This window comes from Erpetoichthys calabaricus, chromosome 9, assembly GCF_900747795.2.
Source record: "Erpetoichthys calabaricus chromosome 9, fErpCal1.3, whole genome shotgun sequence".
Lineage (NCBI taxonomy): Eukaryota > Metazoa > Chordata > Cladistia > Polypteriformes > Polypteridae > Erpetoichthys > Erpetoichthys calabaricus.
The window spans coordinates 38584526-38603945 of record NC_041402.2 but is presented as its reverse complement, the minus strand read 5'-3'; the positions used below and the strand labels follow the sequence as shown (position 1 = coordinate 38603945).

The following is a 19420-nucleotide window of genomic DNA, read 5'->3' as shown; positions in this document are numbered from 1 at the left end:
CCATGTCTCTGTAAGAAAAAAAATGTTGCAGTCCCGAATGTCTTGCTGGACCTTCATCATTGCTCTGATGTCATCCAGCTTTTTCTCCAGTGACTGGATATTGGCTAATAGAAAACTGGGCATTGAGGATCAGTGTGCTTGAGCCTATTGCACACTCTACTGCATTTCCCTGTGTGTTTCTGTTGAGTGCACAGTGTAATAAAACACTTATTTTCCTGCTGTCACTCCTGTTGTTATTGATGACCATGAGACATACACTTCCACCTTTCGATTTGCTGGAATCCTCTGTTCTATCCATATGATAAACACAGAGATTCAGCAAGCTGAATTGCATGATCCGGTACCATCAGTGTCAGCCATGTCTCTGTGAGACAAAAGATGTTGCATTCCCGAATGTTTTGCTGAAACTTTATCCTTCCCCCAGTGTCATCCAGTTTTTTCACCAGTGACTGGACATTGTTTAATAGGACACTGGGTAACAATTTTCACTGTGCTTGATCCCTCAACCTATTGCATTTTCCTTAGTGTTTCCCTTTGTGTTTTTTTCGGGGGTGTCTGCTGTTGTTGTTGCAGTTTTTCTGAAGAATCTCACTCAACCAACCAGAGTCAGCAAATATGGATTCAGAAAACTAGTGAGTGACCTGTAATCCTATGTTAATGAGTGTCTGGCAATCTTAACTCATGAAACCTCAAGTAGTGGGTGTAAAAAAAAGTAAATAATACAATACAAAGTAAAAACTGAAGCCGGCAGAATGTCAATCATACTCAGTGGTGCCATCTTGCAATATAACACATCTAAAGAAATTCTATACATTATTAATTTGGTATTATTGATTGCAAGATTTCATGTAAACAAAGTTAAATGGGCTAATAGTCTTCCACTGTTTATTATGTTTAAAACTGAATTCAAACAGTATTTAAATTCATTAAGTAAGCAGAAAAACAATCAAGCTAAGAGGACAATTGAAATATGTAAAAACATTATTTAATGTAACATGGATATCTCTGGCAGCTGATGGACTGTATTGTACATTATCTTACGACTGTATATTTTGAGTAACCAAAAAAGAGACCGACCAATGTGGCAATGATAAAGGAATGCGAAATGGTCCATAGCAGCCTTAGTGATCTTGACAGCTTGAATATTTTCCTTGAAATCATCTCTAAACTATCTCCCTGTTTTATCACTGCGGGGGCTAAAATGAGGTCTAGGTATTCCAACATTACTGTCAGAATGGTATAAGAGTGTCCTTTTCCTCTTATATAGACTTTATAGCTGGCCTGTTGATGCCTGAGCCTGTATAGGTACGGTCTCCTGCACCAGAAGTCAGCTTCAGAATATGCATTAACCACTTTCATAGTTTCATCCTATCTCATAAGTTCACAACTGATGCATTTTCCACTAACATTATTTCTCAAAGTGAATCTCTTTATTTACTTCCCAGGATTTAATTATGTTCATTACTGACTCTCAAAGTTATCTCACCCATCCCAGGCACAGTAAAAAATGTTTCCTTTTTGAAAATTTCTCAGACTCCACTGCCTCTGCAGTGATAAATCAGGGCTTCAAAACAAAGCAATCAGAATGTGTGTAAACTGAAAAGAGAGATCGCAGTCAAGACAGGAACAGGCCCTACATTATTCACCAGAAGTAGAAAACCTGTATGTCGCTTATTCTCAATTTACAACAGATTATTATATACAATTTCTTCACTTATCTTTCCTCTGGAGCCTTTTATTCCTAACCTACACATTATCCAGTGGTTTTGTCCACAGCTCTATCCCTCGGAGTTAGAGCCATTTTCCCAAGCAGGCACTTCCTGTTATAACAGGAATTAATGCATCACTTCTAATTATGTCCCCAATACTACAGATACATTTGTAAAATTCACTATCACACATACCCTGCTCATATAGAAATCTTAAAAACTGGGCTTATTGAAAGTGTTCAGCTGTTTACACCAGTAAAGCAGGGAAGATAGCTTGTTGATTTCTGAGAACACATTTAAGCTGTAAAGATAAAAGGCCTAATTAAGCCTATGCTGGAAAATGTTACATCACTTGATCACAGCTACAATGATTTTTCCACGTGATTTCTCACTGAGATTTAAAAGCACTTTTCAAATAAATTCAAGAAATTAAGCTTAAATTCAAATAACACATACATCTAGCACCGAATGACCGACTTACCTTTAATGTCTATCATCATCTTTTCTAGTGGCTGCTTTTTGCACTCACTCAGGTCTGATATTCTTTTCATCCTTTTGATTTTATTCTCCCCTCGCACACTTAACATATATATCTTGTATACTTTTTCTTTTTTAGGTATACACTTAATGAAGGGATAGCTAAAACATGGTACCTCTAACTTTAAAAAAAAATTGGTGTGAAAATAACATATACCATTGTTTTTTCCTTAAGAAGTATAAACTCTATTGAATTTTTTTTAAATGAAACCATACACTTGTACATTTTATTCCTGGGTCACCTAACAGCTGGATTAAAAATGTAGCACCCACAGAAAAATGTACACAGAAAAAATGAAATATTTCTTAAAAATATAAAGAATCAGTTTCACATCAATAGGTTTTTATAGAAAATTATTTTAAATCTTTAGTAATCTGCAGTAGTTTATTATTTTTAATGTAAAAACAATTACATTGGCTTAGCTGGCTGATGCATTTATACAAGACATCTTACACTATTTATGATACAATTGGTTACATTTCTTTTGGTTTTCCAATTGGAACACAAGCAGGTTAAGTGACTTGCTCATGGTCACATGGTCAGTAGCTGGATTTGAACCCACAACCTCAAGGTTAAAAGTCCAAAGCCTTAACCACTACACCACATTGCAATTACAATTTGAACAACTGAATAAAAAACAGTTTTTAATGTTAATGCATATCAATTTATTTAAAAAGTGGTGTTAAACAAGGGTATTATTTTTACTGATATTATAAAACAAAGGGCAGTTTTATCACCTCTGAATAATTTATTTATTAAATACACTTTGATTTTCATTCCATGCCTTTCTTTCCATTTTAGGGCATGGCACAAACAAATAATTTCACCATCACTGACACATGACCAATTTTATAATTGTCCATTCTCATACCTGGATATGCTTAAACCACAAGAGAAAACCAGAATCATCAAGTAAAATAATTTTTTAAGTTAAATAAAGAACCTAAGTGCATCAGGATTCTCATTAAAGTATGTACAGCACCACTTTAAAATCCTATAACCCTTAATATGTGGCAGTCAACAAGCAGGGGTTTTGGCACAAATGCCCCTTGCTGTCATGGGCAGCTGGGCACACACCAAGAATGCCATGATGGTATATCCACCACTGACTATAAATTAGCATAATAACAAGTGTATGAGCCTGGTCAGTGACTAGTTTCCCAATCAGGATATTCCCTGAATTTTGCACAAGGACAAGAGGATAGAATCTAGATGCCCACAACCCTGAAACCCCAATCCTAACCCTAGAATGTAGAAATTGATACAATATGGCTCTAACATAGCATGACTAATATTTGCAGTGTGTAGTAGAGTGGTGAGGCAGCTACCAAGGAGACACAGCTATATATCTTTTGAAATCCATTTATAATCAGGCCCATGAAAGTCTCTGCAATAATTCTTGGTGGTGAAAAATAAAGACATTATAAGCCGGTTAAGTATCGTATGAGAAGACTACCATTACAATGCGTAGCAAAAAATGTCTCTCTCTCTTAGCACAGAATACTAAAATTATAATAGCAAGAGCCAGCTCTTGATCAGGCTCCAGTCTATATCCCAGCAAACTTGTTTACATGCAAACACTAAGTCATACATAGACCATTTAGAATTGCTAATCAACCTGAAATGTACGTCAGGGATTTAAGAAGAAAATGAGAGCTCCCAGAAAAACAAAAAAAATGCAGACAGTGCATAGTTTACGAATTCAATGTAGAACCACATATAAATGCATCTTTCTATCCATTTTCTAATACACCTGTCTAGTTTACAGTCACAGCGGACCAGTGGGTAACCTGGCAACATTAGGTGCAAGGTAGGAATCATTCCTGGAAGGGACATTAGACCAGCACACAATAGCACGTGTATCCAGCTGCCACCATTCAGTGAAAAACCCGTATGCACAAAATGAAAATGTGAGAACTCCACATAGGCAGTGCCCAGGCCAAAACTTAAACCCATGACTCTGAAGCTGTGAAGTAGCAGCACTGTCCACTGTCCTAGCACAATTAAGAATAGTAAAGTACTAATTCCATTCTTAAGTTAATGTTAATTAAATATACAATATCTCTAACATGTGTATTTAACATAACTTTACTAATCAATTAATCATGGATTTATTTTTAGTTTTCACCCTAATGGTGGCTACTGATATAACATAAGTTTACTCAATGAAGTATCATGAATTAATATTATTAGGCACAGTGTAATACTTTTTCCTGTTGATATGTCATTAAGAAGACAGACACCTGTTTCTTGTAGCTACTGTATATTTGACAATTGACATTTATTACTATAAACATACTTTATAGTCCTTCCAAATCCTCAATCTTTATCTGAACAATAGTCTGGTACAGGAAGACTTGATTACATAGCAGTATAGTAAATAAAAAACTTCACACCTTGTATATCCACAAAGACCATTTCACCAAGCAATTATAGTACAATGATCTAACAGAATGTTAGATTGTTTCAAGCAATTCTGCAGAAAGGGGATGTTCCACAGGATCCCCAATTGGTCAGGATAAAAACAAAACTTTGTAAATAAAATATTGTAAAATTACTTCATGGAAAAGTATGTGCCATGTTTCTACTCTTCTGTGTTTTGCAAGTGGTTGTATATTGGCAATACTCTAGATAAGATATGTATGGGCTGCAAAGTTATCTTATTTAATTAGTATTAAAAAGAATTCAAAATTCCTACAGAGAGTAATGTATTAATAATAATAATAATTCATTACATTTATATAGCGCTTTTCTCAGTACTCAAAGCCCTATCGACACAGGGAGGAACCGGGAAGCGAACCCACAATCTTCCACAGTCTCCTTACTGCAAAGCAGCAGCAATACAATAGTCTTCAAATGAACTGAGGAGGGGGTCACAAGTAACTGACAGTAATTTGCAGATGTTTTTATTGTTTAAGATTGGCCACAAGTCTAAGACATATACCTTACTTTTAACCCTTTGACCGTTCTTTCACACGCAGGAATCATTATGTTTGTTTGTATTAGCCTAGAAAAAGAATGTTCAACAAGTACAAACAACATAGCTTAACATTTTACAAAGCAAACATATCATTCTCACCTCATCTCTTTTAATTCAGGGTCTCATGGGACCAGATCCTATCCCAGGAGTCATGCAGTAACAAGCCGTCAACTGTGCAGAAGCTCATCACATGACTTACTGATGCACATAACCACACCTCACATGGTGGCAATTTAGTATTTTCAGTTAACCCAACTCCTTGCTACATTTTGGGTATACCCAGAGAAAGACGCATACCAACATGGATAGAAGGTACAAACTCAACATAGAGAGTGACCAGTGGAACCAGGACACAGATTTCACTGGGTTTCTTTTTTCAAAATCAGTAGACATTCTTTCACTTTCCATTCTTTGTCAGCTAGAGCTATTTTTAAATGATGAACTATTTACACGGGCATATGTTCAAATAACAATAAAAGTTACTCACACTTGTAATGCATAGCATAGCCACCAGGAAAGTTAATAAAGTTGTGGCAAAGGTGAACAGCTTCCGGTTCCTTTTCAATATTTGGAAGTCATCTGACAGTCCTGTGATGACAGCCTCCATGCCTCCCATCTACCAGGGGTGAGAAGGAAATGTATCAAAGATAGTACATTAATATATGCATTCTCTATTCTGTTTACTTTAGCATGAATGCAAAACTACAGTGTGCTCTTGCATTGTTTAATGGAAGTGCTTAACACATTTAATAGGAGAATGTCTGTCAAGTAATCACTACAAAGGTAATGATTCAGAATAATTTCTGTTAGCATTGTCAGATAAAATTCCAAAATTCACATTTAAATTCAAGTTTCCATTACATGCCCATCATGTAAATCATATGTTGCTTTTCATGAACAAGTCAGGAAGTGATAAAAACAATAACAGGCCTGATGGAGAAGCACCTCTTTAATTTACTTTAAGGAAGGTCTGGGCTCATTTACTGCTGACACTAAAGTGTATGTACTTCCTTTATGTTGTATTGTAAACTACTGTTTTAATATGAAGGATTAGTTTGGACAAAAATAAATATACAGTATATGCAAATAAATACATGTATTGTTAAAAGTTTCAATGAATAAATAAAAACACAATGATGAGTGAGCAAAAGTAATTTTTGTACTTCATGAAATATGTTTTTTCTTGCTTATTTCTTTATGTATTTATGTATTTCTTCATTTATTTATTTCAATGACGCTATGAATGTTGATAAGGTGAACTCTAGCGAGTAAAGTTTTTTGGTTGATCAATAATTGATAGAATGCACTTAACTCTTTAGCTATAAAGAACTTTATTTATAAGCAGACAGTAGCTGGTTCTGGCATTAATTCTGGGCAACTTTTCCTTGTACTTGTATCTGCCACAGATGCACACAGTTCAAATTTTAGTACACTTGCCTTAGGAATCTGTGCCTGATGGGCATGTGAAAATCTGCAATTTTTGAGTGTCCCCACTACTGAAAATTCACCAAACAAAAAACAGTACTGGTTACAGCCCACCCTCTCAGTTTTGACAAGCAAAGATGACCGTTTTCATTTCAAGCTAAAACAAATAAATTAAGTCATTAAATAAATACATGAAAAAATAATCAACAAAAACATATTTCATGACACATTTAATTATGTATGCTCATATAATCAGTGTGGTTCTATCTATTTATTGTCATATTTCACACTATATTTATTTGCGTATTTATTTATTTAATTTTGGTTGAAATATTCCTTTATATGTTGAAAGTATGTAGATACACTACATATATGTAAGATTTCTGAACTCTTTGTCTCACTCATCTAATTTTGGTCAATCACAAGCCAGGTTTCATAAAGTATCATCAAGTTTCATCACTAAGTATAAGTCAGGAACTAAGGCTGGCTGTGATATCAGGAAATCCCAACACACAAACTGGAGAAACAGATTATCAAATTAAGCTTCACATTGTTTTTGGTTTGTGGAAAGGAACATAAGTTCTTGCAAGAAACTTGTGGAAACATGTGGAGAACAAAGAAACTACAATGATGCAAGGAAAGAATTTAATTAACAAGTATTAATAGCATTACATTAAAATGCTAAGGTAGTAAGTTCTATTGCCTTTTTAATATATATTTTAACAGTGCCAGAAACTGCGCTAGTACAAAGGATTTACTTACAGAGCTGTCTATCCCAAGTGTAAACAACATGATGAAAAAGACAACAGCCCAGAATGATGAACCAGGCAACTTAGAAATAGCTTCTGGATAGACGATGAACACTAAGCCAGGCCCTAAAAATCATGGAACCCCAAAAAGAAAAATAACATCCATAAAATGTATTATTCACTTAGAGGCAATAGTTCATTTCACATGATGATGACAAAATGCCTATAACACAACATATGAACTTTGCAATGTATGGTTATACAAGAGGTGGCACGGTGGCGCAGTGGTAGCGCTGCTGCCTCGCAGTTAGGAGACCCAGGTTCGCTTCCCGGGGTATCCCTGCATGGAGTTTGCATGTTCTCCCCGTGTCTGCGTGGGTTTCCTCCGGGCGCTCTGGTTTCCTCCCACAGCCCAAAGACATGCAGGTTAGGTGGATTGGTGATTCTAAATTGGCCGTAGTGTGTGGGTGTGTTTGTGTGTGTGTCCTGTGGTGGGTTGGCACCCTGCCCGGGATTGGTTCCTGCCTTATGCCCTGTGTTGGCTGGGATTGGTTCCAGTAGACCCCTGTGACCCTGTGTTCGGATTCAGCGGGTTGTAAAATGGATGGATGGATGAATGGTTATACAAGATTTGTGAACAGGATTACAGTATAGCATGTTACCTCAATATTTGTCCAGAGAAACCATCAGGCCAAGATTGGTATCAAAGCTGAGATTTCAGGAAATCTGGTGACTAATAGTGATTTAGTGCAACAGGTTGGCTGGGCCACTTTTTGTCAGAGACAGAATCTTCATAAAGAATGTTATGCTGTCATATTAAAAATATATTAAGCAATGCTATAAAACCAAATCTATAGTTAGAATATGAATGGTCCACAGAAAACACACATTTAGAACACTTTCTTCTTATACATAATGACAAAGAGGCAGGTACCCACCATGGAACCATTGAAATAAGTATTCAAATAAGTAATAGGGACCCAATTTGGTAAGATATGTTTGTGGCCGAGAACCCACAAAGGGTTTTCTAACTTTGTGGACTTAACACTTTCAATGATATCACGAACTTCAAAATGGGAATCTGACAGGGACCAGGTTTTAACACCTGGAAAATGGTATGGATTGTGTATGACATCATTCTAATATTTATTGAGACTAAAGTTGGAGTTAAGGACAACTGACAGAAAATATGGTACAAATGAAGAGGGAGAGTCTGAAAGTTATTTTGGATGCAAGGGAGTATATAGAAAGCCATTTTAGCATTTAATGACACCTTTTGGAGAAACAAATTAAAAGTGGCAATAATTCATATAATCATTTGCATATTTGTTAAGAGTTTTTGTAAATTTAATAGCATTTTTTTCAATGTCTGATATCAATATTTTGCATATTGACATTGAGGGGTCAAAACTTGATATCTAACTCTGAAAATACAAATATTATAAAATTTGATATTGACTTCTTAATATTGGATGTTATGCTTAGAAAATTGAGTAGTAATTAAAATCAGAATATTTGAATCATTCAACAGGTTTTAAGGTGCTGAGTTCATTATTCACATTTTTATTTCAATATCAGGATACACAAATTTAACATAAGGTTTTTAATATTTGATGTCAAGTTTTCAAAAACTGATAAAGTTTTAAAATTTCTATCATAGGCTTAAAATTTGATATTGATAGTCCTAATGTTGATATAAAAATGTGAAGTTTGATAACAAAGGTTACAACTTTGATTTTGGACAAAAACACTTGATAAAAATAAACTGTAAAAAGTAAATAAATTGTAAAACATTGATATTAAGTCCTGAAATGTGCTATCACAGTTGTAACTGTGATACATACTTCTTATATAATAATCTCTGCTCTGTGATATTAAACTTATTTAGCTTTGAATGTAAAGGCCCTTACATTTTTTTTGCTTAGTATTCAGTTTATTCCTGTTACAACATTACGTTTTTGTCATATGATATATATGTTATATATTCCTCCCCCTACTATTCTTATATGCAGCAGTACTACATAAGATGCTTACTCAATCTGACATTCTTCTTTTTTCCCCCAAAACAGGTATTTAATTCACAGGGGAATAAGCAAGAATACTTATTTTCTGTAATTGTTTTTGGGGGCTATATCAAAACTAGTTAACAACAATTTTAAGGAAGTTCCTACTTTAAATTATGTGCTAGTGCTAAGAACATTGATGCAATTTAAATTAGCTACAAATAGTGGCTTGCCAGAACCAGATAAAAAACAATGCCGTAAATACTTGAATGACTTTTTGATATTTTACAGTGATCATATTTCATATACTGTAGTTGGGCATGCACAGCATTCCCAAAGTTATTCTGAGTGTCTGTTATCCAACAGAATTAGTGGTGACATAAAGGTATTTATAAAAAAATATTTATATTAAAAGCTGATGTACAACCAACTGCTGAAACACTACAAAGTGAAGTTGTTTTGAAAGATATTGCCATGTTTAATGTGAAATTCCAGTGTAAGTTTTACTCTTTTTCCATGACAAGCTCCTTAACTAAAGGTGATTTAGAATTTACATGACAGCATTGATTCTCGAGTTCTTTTTCAAAAACCTAGTGTAAATACAGGTATTCACTCCAACCCATTCTGGTTTTAATTTAAGTTGCTCTCATTTTTCCTTATCTTACTCTATATTCAGAAAGACACTGCAGTGAGTACCAATTGACAGTTACCACAGATCACAGCAGACAGAAGTATAAATGTCAGTGAAAGAAGTGCAGCTACTATATATCAGCATCATACCCAATTATGTGCTCAATAGCAAGCAACAGTTAAAATAATCAAACCATTAAATTAAATATGAAAAGAAAGTATCTATCTATCTATCTATCTTAGCATGAACAACCCTTTTTAGGAATTCCTTGATAAAATAAAGTTAGAAACTTGGAAATAGCAGCAGGAGGACTTCAGGTAAAAGCATAAAGTGTCTGAAATGAAAACCTGTAGATTATGTTGTCAGAGTATAAGTAAATATGGCTGTGTGAATGATTTCACCCTGTAGTGTACTGGCACTTGCATCCATTCCTGCCTTTACCCAGTTTCTTCAGGATTAGGCAAGCTCCACATTCCACTAGGCTGAGTTGATCAGATGCAGAAAATGAGCTGAAACTAAAGTGTTACTCCAAGTGCAAATTTGAGAATAACTGCATTAGTGTACCTGCCATGAAACTGCAAAATGAACAGTCAGTTGACAAAACCAAAAAATAAGAACAGATGTATCAACTTTAATTACCTTCAGTTGCTACCTTCTCAATTTCCACATGATATTCTTCAGCCATATAGCCAAGTACAGAGAAGATAGCAAATCCTGAGAAAAAGCTAGTTACACAGTTTGCTGTGCTGGTGAGGAGGGCATCTCTGTAACAAACATAAATAAATAAATGTGCATGCTTATGTTGTGACAGCATTCATATAAAATAAATCAGCTAGTTACATGCTGACAACCAGTGTCTGGGATCAAAGTATTCTACAATGTTTTGTATCAAAGCACCATAGAATGCACTGATCTTAAGTGTAAAATACTTCACTTTTTACAATTTTAGAAACTCCAAAGCTAGTGTCAGTGTAAGACCTGTTAAAATAGTGGGTGTTCTTCTGGCTTCTGTAGTTATGAAAGCAGCAATTCAGGCTCTACAATGAATGGCAAAGTCAGCACTTAAGAAGTGCAGAACCCCCATCAAAATATGACTACTACTGTTTTACGAGTTACTTTCTGTGGAAACATCCGTGGTAAAATGATACCACAAATGTATATTTTAATACACTGATGAGAACTACCCTGACATTCACAAGATCATGTCTGTTACTGAAAACCAATGCATTCTATTGTGTCCTAATCTCTTATTAATACAGACTTGGTACGTGTGCCCTGATGAGGTAACTCAAATAGAAATCACAGTCAAACACTGTAAATTGAGTTTCTGAACATACACAACACGTACTGTGCAAGTTTTCTAAGTTCCTGAAAAGTATTAATTATCTCTCTATAAAGAGCGGATTTCATTGCCTCAAGCAGAAAAAATGTCTCACGTTAGTGCAAGTTCCGTCTCAACCTAAATGTTCTTAACAAATTTTCTTTCTCTCCTATGCAATCCTGCAGTTGATGCAGTCCCTACCACTTACAAAAACAGAGCTTGTGCAGTAGTTATGTAACTGAAATGTCAACACTCAGTGAAATTCTGCAATGTAGTACAGAACTAACTCTATTAATACAAACTTTGCAGTGAGTTCGTTAAAAGAGCAGTTTTTTTACAGAAAGCTCACAGTTGTTAGCCAGATTGTAACTATAGTTTGAAATAAATTCAGAATGATATGGAAACAGAGAAAGTTTAAATTTATAAAACAGGAACATATCCTATATAAGTTACACTAGTTAAAAATAAAGTAATTGGCATGAACATGGTCCAGTGTATTAGTGAAGCTTTAAATAAATTGTGAAGAATATCTGAAGTTCTAATTTAGTTTAACTATACTGTGTGGTTTCTAGCAAGTTTTTAAAATATTGGCAATGTTATTGTTGTCTCACACTCACATAACTTATAACAAAAAATAAAAACTGAGAATTCAATAATATGCATGGGCTGTCACAATGATGTAGAGGTTAGCATTGTTGCTTCACAGTTCCAGAAATCCAGATTCAAATTGTAGGGTGGACTCAGTCTGAATGGAATAGGCACATTCGTTTCATGTCTGCATAGGTTTTTCTCTGGATGCTTGCATATTCATCTCACATCTCAGATGCATGTGTGTTAGACTAAAAGGAAACACTAACACTTACTTGTGTTAGTAAGTATAAGTATGCTTTTGAGTGTGCCCTATAATGGATCATCTAGATCTGTCTTACTGCCGATGCTACTAAGATGCTCCAGCATCACGTGTCACTAAAATAGATAAAAAAAGGTTTCAAGAATAAATAACTTAACTGAGATGTGTGGGTTTGATACTACAGTAAAGAATCACCAAAATAAACTAATAAAGCAATCAAATAAATTGTACATAGCACCCTTCATAAGTCACTGTTCTCTCCCAATGAGCTTAATGTGCTTATATGGCTACATCCTGAATTAAATACTATAAGGATAGCTGTGTTAATGCCAAGTTTAAAAAAAAAAAAGCTTTGAATAAAAAAAAAATGACACTCTTTATACACTTCAAATAACAGGAATACTTCATTCCATTATGTTAACTGTTAAATGTACCATCCTGGTGTGACCTGCAGAAGGTAAAATGGCAGAGAAAAGTTTGATACCATTTATGAAACAGCTAGCAGGGCTTATAAAGAGAGTTACATTAAAATATTACTTCCAGATGAGCAAGGCACATTTTACTTCTATTTTGAAGCTAAAATCTATGTCTTTCATTAAGGCATCTAGTAAAGTAGGAGGGTTTAGGCTACAACTCTGTGAATATAAAGTGCATTAAATCATTTACAAAAGGAAAATCTGGAAGGCATCTGGTCCAGCTCGCATTTTATCCCGCATATTAAAAAATGTAGATCAGTTAACCACTGTTTTCATCCTCATTCCTCTGTGTTATATATGCACACTTTAAGATAAGTGCCCTAGGCTAATTTATATAAAAGGGAAACTGGCAGTGTCTTAGCACCACCAAAAAAGCATAGCTACAAGAAACAAAAATTGAGTAGACGTTACTTGTTTGATCAATCCATAACAGAACCTATTGCTTTGGTTATTTCAGGGCAAAAATTTGTTTCCTGTCATTGATGATGGCTGGAAGTGCACATTTCTCTACTTTCTCTTTGATTCTGTCTGTCTGTGTTTGTATGGACTGTTTGAAAATTTTCTCCACAATTGCAGCACCAATTTCCATACTGTCTGCAAGAGAGAGATATTACAGTGCTAAGTGCTAGTAGGCTCCACAAGCAGAAGGTGATGGTGTAGTCAATACGCATTGCAGCTCCACCTTTGAAAGCAAATAGCTTTTGTCTTCTTATTCCAAAGATCCTTGATTAAGATGAAATATGTAGACTGGGGAGTCTACCAAATAAAGATGAACTCAATGTCTTATTCCTGCAACCATTGTAGAACTCTCTTAGTCTGGCACAACTTAGTATGATTTTGCTGAAAACGTCTACTGACAGATACAGTATATTATGACATTCAAACACTGGTCTGTTTATGCAAATGGACCATTATATGCCATGAAAAGTTATTCCATACTCTTAAACTACTATACCAATCTAAGCTGCTGCATCCAATGAATTTCTGAGTTTGTATCATATTCTCATTCTTCATTCAGCATTATAAGAAGAACTGTGGTTAATCAGACCAGGCAATTTTTTTCCAGTCCTTCTTTTCCCAATGTTTGTGTTTTTTAGCCTACGGACTTCAGCTGCACCTCCATCTATTCTGATGACAGGAGTGGAAGTCTTGGGTTATCACCTGCTATACTCCCATCATTTCCAACATAAAATGAGTTGTGTGCTCTGAAAGATGTATCTAGCACTAGAATTGCACTCGGCTATTAGCTGACTGAATGTAGTACATCTGTTAATCTTTATAAATTATGTAATTGTTTGGTAGCTATTGTTTTAACAGAATTGACAATAGCTGATTGAATATTTTTTGGGTTACGATCCATTTTTGATACATCTGTGACAGCATGAACACCTCGGTAGGCTACGGTTCCTCATACACTCATAACGGTACATCTACTGTATATATTCAAAGCTTTGTAAACTGCAAATAAAAGATTTGTCTATGTACTGTTTGTTTGCTATACATAGCATTGTTTTCACATATAATGCTGTTACTAACTCAACAATCAATTAAGTGGTAAAGATAGGTGGACCAGATAATGTGACCAATGACTTTAATGTACGTGGTGTATTATATGTGCAGGAGACACTGAAAATTGAAGCCATATTCAATCATCTCAGCCCTTAGAGATTCTTGGAAAAGAAATTAAGATATGAAATTTTCATCTGGGAATTTGATATTTCTTATGGTTTTCCTCCTAGCAAGAGACATCATGAAAATGGCTACAATTATTTGGACTGTCTGAAAAATTTTGTCTTTATGTCTTTGCTGACACTTTACAAAAATAAAAATAATAATTTCTAATGTATTATGTATTTTCACAGAACTGACAAACAAGCTATAACAAGCACAGTAACTGCACTGATATGTGCTTTCTCAAAAGACACTATTTTTAAGAAGTATTACATGTAAAATTGAATGTAGATGTTGGTTTTCCATCTACAATTATAACTTGGCTAGTTGCCATAGCAATGGCATGTGAAACCACAAAATTTTTTGTTCAGTATTCATTATTGGTTTCCTTAATTTGACTTTAGCATATCACAGAATACATGTTTATACAGTCTATGTCTACAATAACAACAGAAGAAGTGGCTTGCTAAACACTGTCAGTTAAAAACTGAATGCACTGATTCAATTCAGTGTAATAATTATTTTTATCAACAACTAAAATTTTAACTCCAAACTACACTGTTACCTGAACAGTATACTCATAATTCCTCCACAAGTGGAAATGGAATGAGTAAAACTACATGAAAGGAGTTTGTGAAGAACATGTTTTCCCTTTTATTTAGTTGTGTGATCTGTGATTTAATTAAGCTAAGCTAGAAAACTCTTTTTAGACAATGCATTCTAATATGGGGCCTTTGGGCAATCCTAGAAGACTGGAAGATGCTGTTTTTAACAGACTTAGACCTTACACAATTGCAGCATTTGCTAAAATGCTGCCTTGTAAACAACCTAATGTAGATTTAACAATATTATCTGTTCTAATTTAGACATCCCATGTTACTTTATAAAAAGATAAGGAAAAATAAGCGACATAAACACAATAATATAGATTCTTGGAATAGAGACAAAAAAGAAAAGCTTAAAACATTCTCTAAGAAGTGCCTAAGGTGAAAGTGAATCTAATACTATTAAGACTTCAGCTAGGAGGCAATCCATCTCCATTTTCTTGCTTCATATTTCACTTGATCTGTATCTACCTCAAGGCAATACATGGCCAATGAGTCTTGACATACTAGGGAAAAAAGCATGAGAAGAGGTTTTCTTTCTTTTATAAATTAATTTATTAATTACAAAAAGAAGAAGAATTAAAACAACACATTCATTCATCAAGCAGGAAAGGACTGAAAAGCATACAGATTTGCCAGAAAGTTTTCAGAAATAATATTATTAGATATTATAGTGTTTATAATTAAGTGTAAAATGTTATATATTTAGGAGTTAGGCACTAAAAGTGCTGACATTTTTTCTATTATTCCTCTTCCACTTTTTCTGCAGTGCATGAGTCATTATCTAAAAGTTTGTAAAGCATACTGTATGGGATGAAGGCAACTGCTTGCTGCTGGTATATGTGATTAACTGTGAAATGGAATACTATTTCAGAAATAACTAAACTGTTTTAATCAAAACATTGCCTTTTATATGTTTACAGATACACATATTTGTGATGCAAAATTATTCCCTTATCTTCAGAAAACACTTTTCACATAGTAGGGTTAATTTCATATACTTCATTACACTTTCCTTCATTTTATATACTTCTTAACATTTTCCAACATTACATTTATTACATTTTTTTCAGGAAGAAAAAACACTTAAAAATAGAATCTAATGCCTTTATTGTTTACTTTATGCACATAAATAAGCATGATGTTGATAAGCACTGTATTAACTATAAATTTTAATACAACAGCCAGGTGTGAAATCTGTGTACTTTCACAACTCATAGCTAGAAGCTGCACATAACAGCATATACAGTATGTATTACACACACACTTCTTTGGATAGATAGGCAGATAGTGTACCAGATTTAACTGTTAACAAAATATCATTGATTTGCCTGTCACAACACCGTAAAATAAATTACAAGTGTAGATCAAAACCCTTAATACAACAACCCATAAACTTAATTTGCTTCAAATGATTCACTATCTGACACAAGTCACCACATAAACAGTCAGACACATCTGAATAAAATCTTAATTTATATTATTTGGAAAACACCCTTACCTGTAACAGTTATTATCAAACTTATTATAGCTGGCAAAAGCAATTAAAACTCCAAATCCAGCACCAAGTGAATAAAAGATTTGTGTTGCTGCATCGATCCAGACCTTAAAAGGCAGACACAGATTATTTTAAAAATTTGACAACTTTGTAGAAAAACATTCATACAAATTCTAAGGATCTAAACATTTATAAAAACTTTTAGAACAGTGGCTGGCATTGAGGCACAGTGGATAGCACTGCTACCTCACAGATCCAACACACTTGGTCTGAACTCTGCATGAAAATGATGGAAGTTGCATGTTCTTCCTAAGTCTGTGTTGGTTTTCCTGTGATTATTTTGAATGTCCTCCAACATTCCAAAGATATGTGTATTAGGTTAATTCTTGATTCCAAATTTGTCCAGTGAGAACATGGGGATTTGTGTATGTGCGTGTGTTAGTGGGCTTATGATGAACTGGCAATTTGTCCAGTGTCAATGCCAGGCTTACATTCTGAACAGGCTCTCATCTCTTGTGACCCTGAAACCCAACCTTACCTCAAAAAAAGAATACCAAGAATTAGTGATAAAATCTGTCATTTTCAGTTTACTTTTGATCAGAAGCACACTTCAAAAACACAGAAGACATGATTTCTTAAATAGAACCCTTTGCTGCTTAAAATTGGATGTATTCAGTAAGTTTTAAGGCTTTTGTTTTCACATTGGGACTTCTGTATTCCTAACCTCCATATAAAAGGCAAGAGCAGGCTAGGTATTTTTTAATTTATAAAAAAGCTTACTTTAAAATGCAACTTCATGTAACAAATTACCATATACCATGATTATGAAAAATAACTTTGACTTATGGAATATCAAACTTTCAAATTATTCATGATCAATTAAAGGCTTTATATACAGGAAGAAGATAATAACACCTAATAGAACAAGTAATAACTGAATAATTAATTTCCTTATGTGGTTCATAAAAAGCAACAACTTTTTCACCTGCAGGTTTATTTAAATAAAATGGAGATGAACCCTTTATGAGCAAGGACAAGAATATAGTAAGGACTAGTAACTTATAACAGCAATAGTTTTTCGCTTGTTTACAGAGCTCCGACAAGCAACTCTATCTATATCATCTAGCAATTTATCTATATACAGTAGTTAGATGCAAGCTAAAAGAAACAGTTTCTACTTGCACTCTATGCTATGGAATATGCTTGTATTTAGTCAATATAAACTGATAGGAAAACTTAAAATAATGAAAGGGGAGAAACTGTGTGCTTGCTGGCTACATTGACCATTTCCAGAGGGACAATGATAAACTTCTGGAATGATCCTTTCTACAACTGTTGGCAACCCATGATGCTTTCACATACAGTACAGTATAAAAGGAAGATATAGTAGAAAGTAATGGACCATGAGGTGAAAGAAAACAAGTGTACACTGCTATTGGTAAATAGGAATTAAGCCACAGCTTTGAATAATTTGAAAGTCTGATGAAATGCTTTTGTACTTGTTGTTTTAGAGGAGTTAATCATGGTTCTGACAATAGTAAGGATCACATAGAATTTGAGACTTTGGGGGACATCCTGTTAAAAATAAGGCAAATGCACCCAAGAAAAGAATGTGCTATCTAGACTGACAGATTTTTCAAATTTAAAAAAAAAATACTAATTTAACATTTTTTTTTTTAAATCTTGAATTGGATATGCAGCACAGATAATGAACCACAGTGAATCGTCTATACATCCCTACTGAAATTTTCAAATGATTAAAAAACAGTAACGGCGGACTGCACAATAACGTGCAGTGAATATCCTTGACTTGAGTATTCACAGTTTTCATACTCTTTCTCTGTATATTTAGTATTCGTTTGCTCAGCGGTTGATGCACTTGCTGCTTCCTGAGCAGCTTTTCTTTTCTCAACCCTAGTGGCCCGATTCTTCTCTTCTTTCATCGGCAGTGTTTGTGTTGCAATTACTTTGCAAGTACGTTTTCTTTAATTTTTCAATTAAGCTGACACTTAAGTCTTCAATCTGCCTCAAGAATGATTTAACATATGAAGAGGTAGGGGAAGTGATGGTGAAGGTGGTAGGGACAAGAATGGTGCCCATGCACATGCGCTGCATGGCCGCCCTGCTGGCCACTGCCGAGAGTTGATACTACTATAAAATAAAATAAAAATAAAAAGAGGAATAACCTTGGAGGTCAATTATCACCCCGAAAGCGAATAGTAGACATCATGTAGTACAGTATATGCGTATCAAATGTCAGGTCAATAGGTCAAATGGTTTTCGAGCTACAGGTGATTTAAAATCCTGGACAGACAAACAGACAGCCACGGTAGAGTATTATATATAAAGATACTCTGGTTGCCCTGTATAGTTCATGGAAGAATGTTGTGCTTTGACTGTTGCTGTAGTTGTGCTTGGATAAGTCTTTACTGTTATTCCAATATTCTTTAGAGAAGTGTTCAGTCTAGTCAAACTGCAAAGCATTTGTCTTTGCTCAGCACTCTTTAAGAAGGTCTACAGATATTATATAAGATTTAGATTCAAACTATAAAATGGCCATTTCAGGACACTGATATTCCTTTTGTAAGTCATTTTTTGGTTGTGTTGCCCCTTCATTTTTTGCTGTGTTGAAAAGTGAAACTCTTTTTTAAATTTAGATTTCTGGCAGAGGGCAGTAGGACTTGCGTCAAAGTAACTTGATTATAGGTATTCATTTCCTGACTGCAGCTAAAGTGTAGCAGCCCTATCTGCCATTACCATGCTTGACAGCAAATACAAAACATTGTTTTTTAGGTGATGACCTTTGTTTACTTTGCACCAAACATATTTATGAATTAAGGCAAAAAAATATACCATGGTCTGTTCAGATTGTAACAAATTTCCTAAAATGGTTCTTGCAAAATTTATATGTGTCTCTGTATTAGAAATGGCTTTTGACTTGACAACTAGCCGTAATGCTCAATC

The 19420-nt window shown here is 34.5% G+C and overlaps 1 protein-coding gene across 2 annotated transcripts in view; it reads right to left on the bottom strand.

Annotated features, from left to right (window-relative positions):
* Window positions 1-19420, bottom strand: part of slc6a2 (solute carrier family 6 member 2) — an 84484-nt gene that overhangs the window by 22602 nt on the left and 42462 nt on the right. For both annotated transcript variants that reach the window (XM_051932152.1, XM_028809319.2), the window contains exons 7-10: window positions 16460-16563; window positions 10675-10799; window positions 7415-7527; window positions 5715-5843 (exon numbers count right to left, since the gene is read on the bottom strand). In XM_051932152.1, the coding sequence (XP_051788112.1) occupies window positions 5715-5843; window positions 7415-7527; window positions 10675-10799; window positions 16460-16563 (471 nt within the window). The remainder of the gene's footprint in view (window positions 1-5714; window positions 5844-7414; window positions 7528-10674; window positions 10800-16459; window positions 16564-19420) is intronic.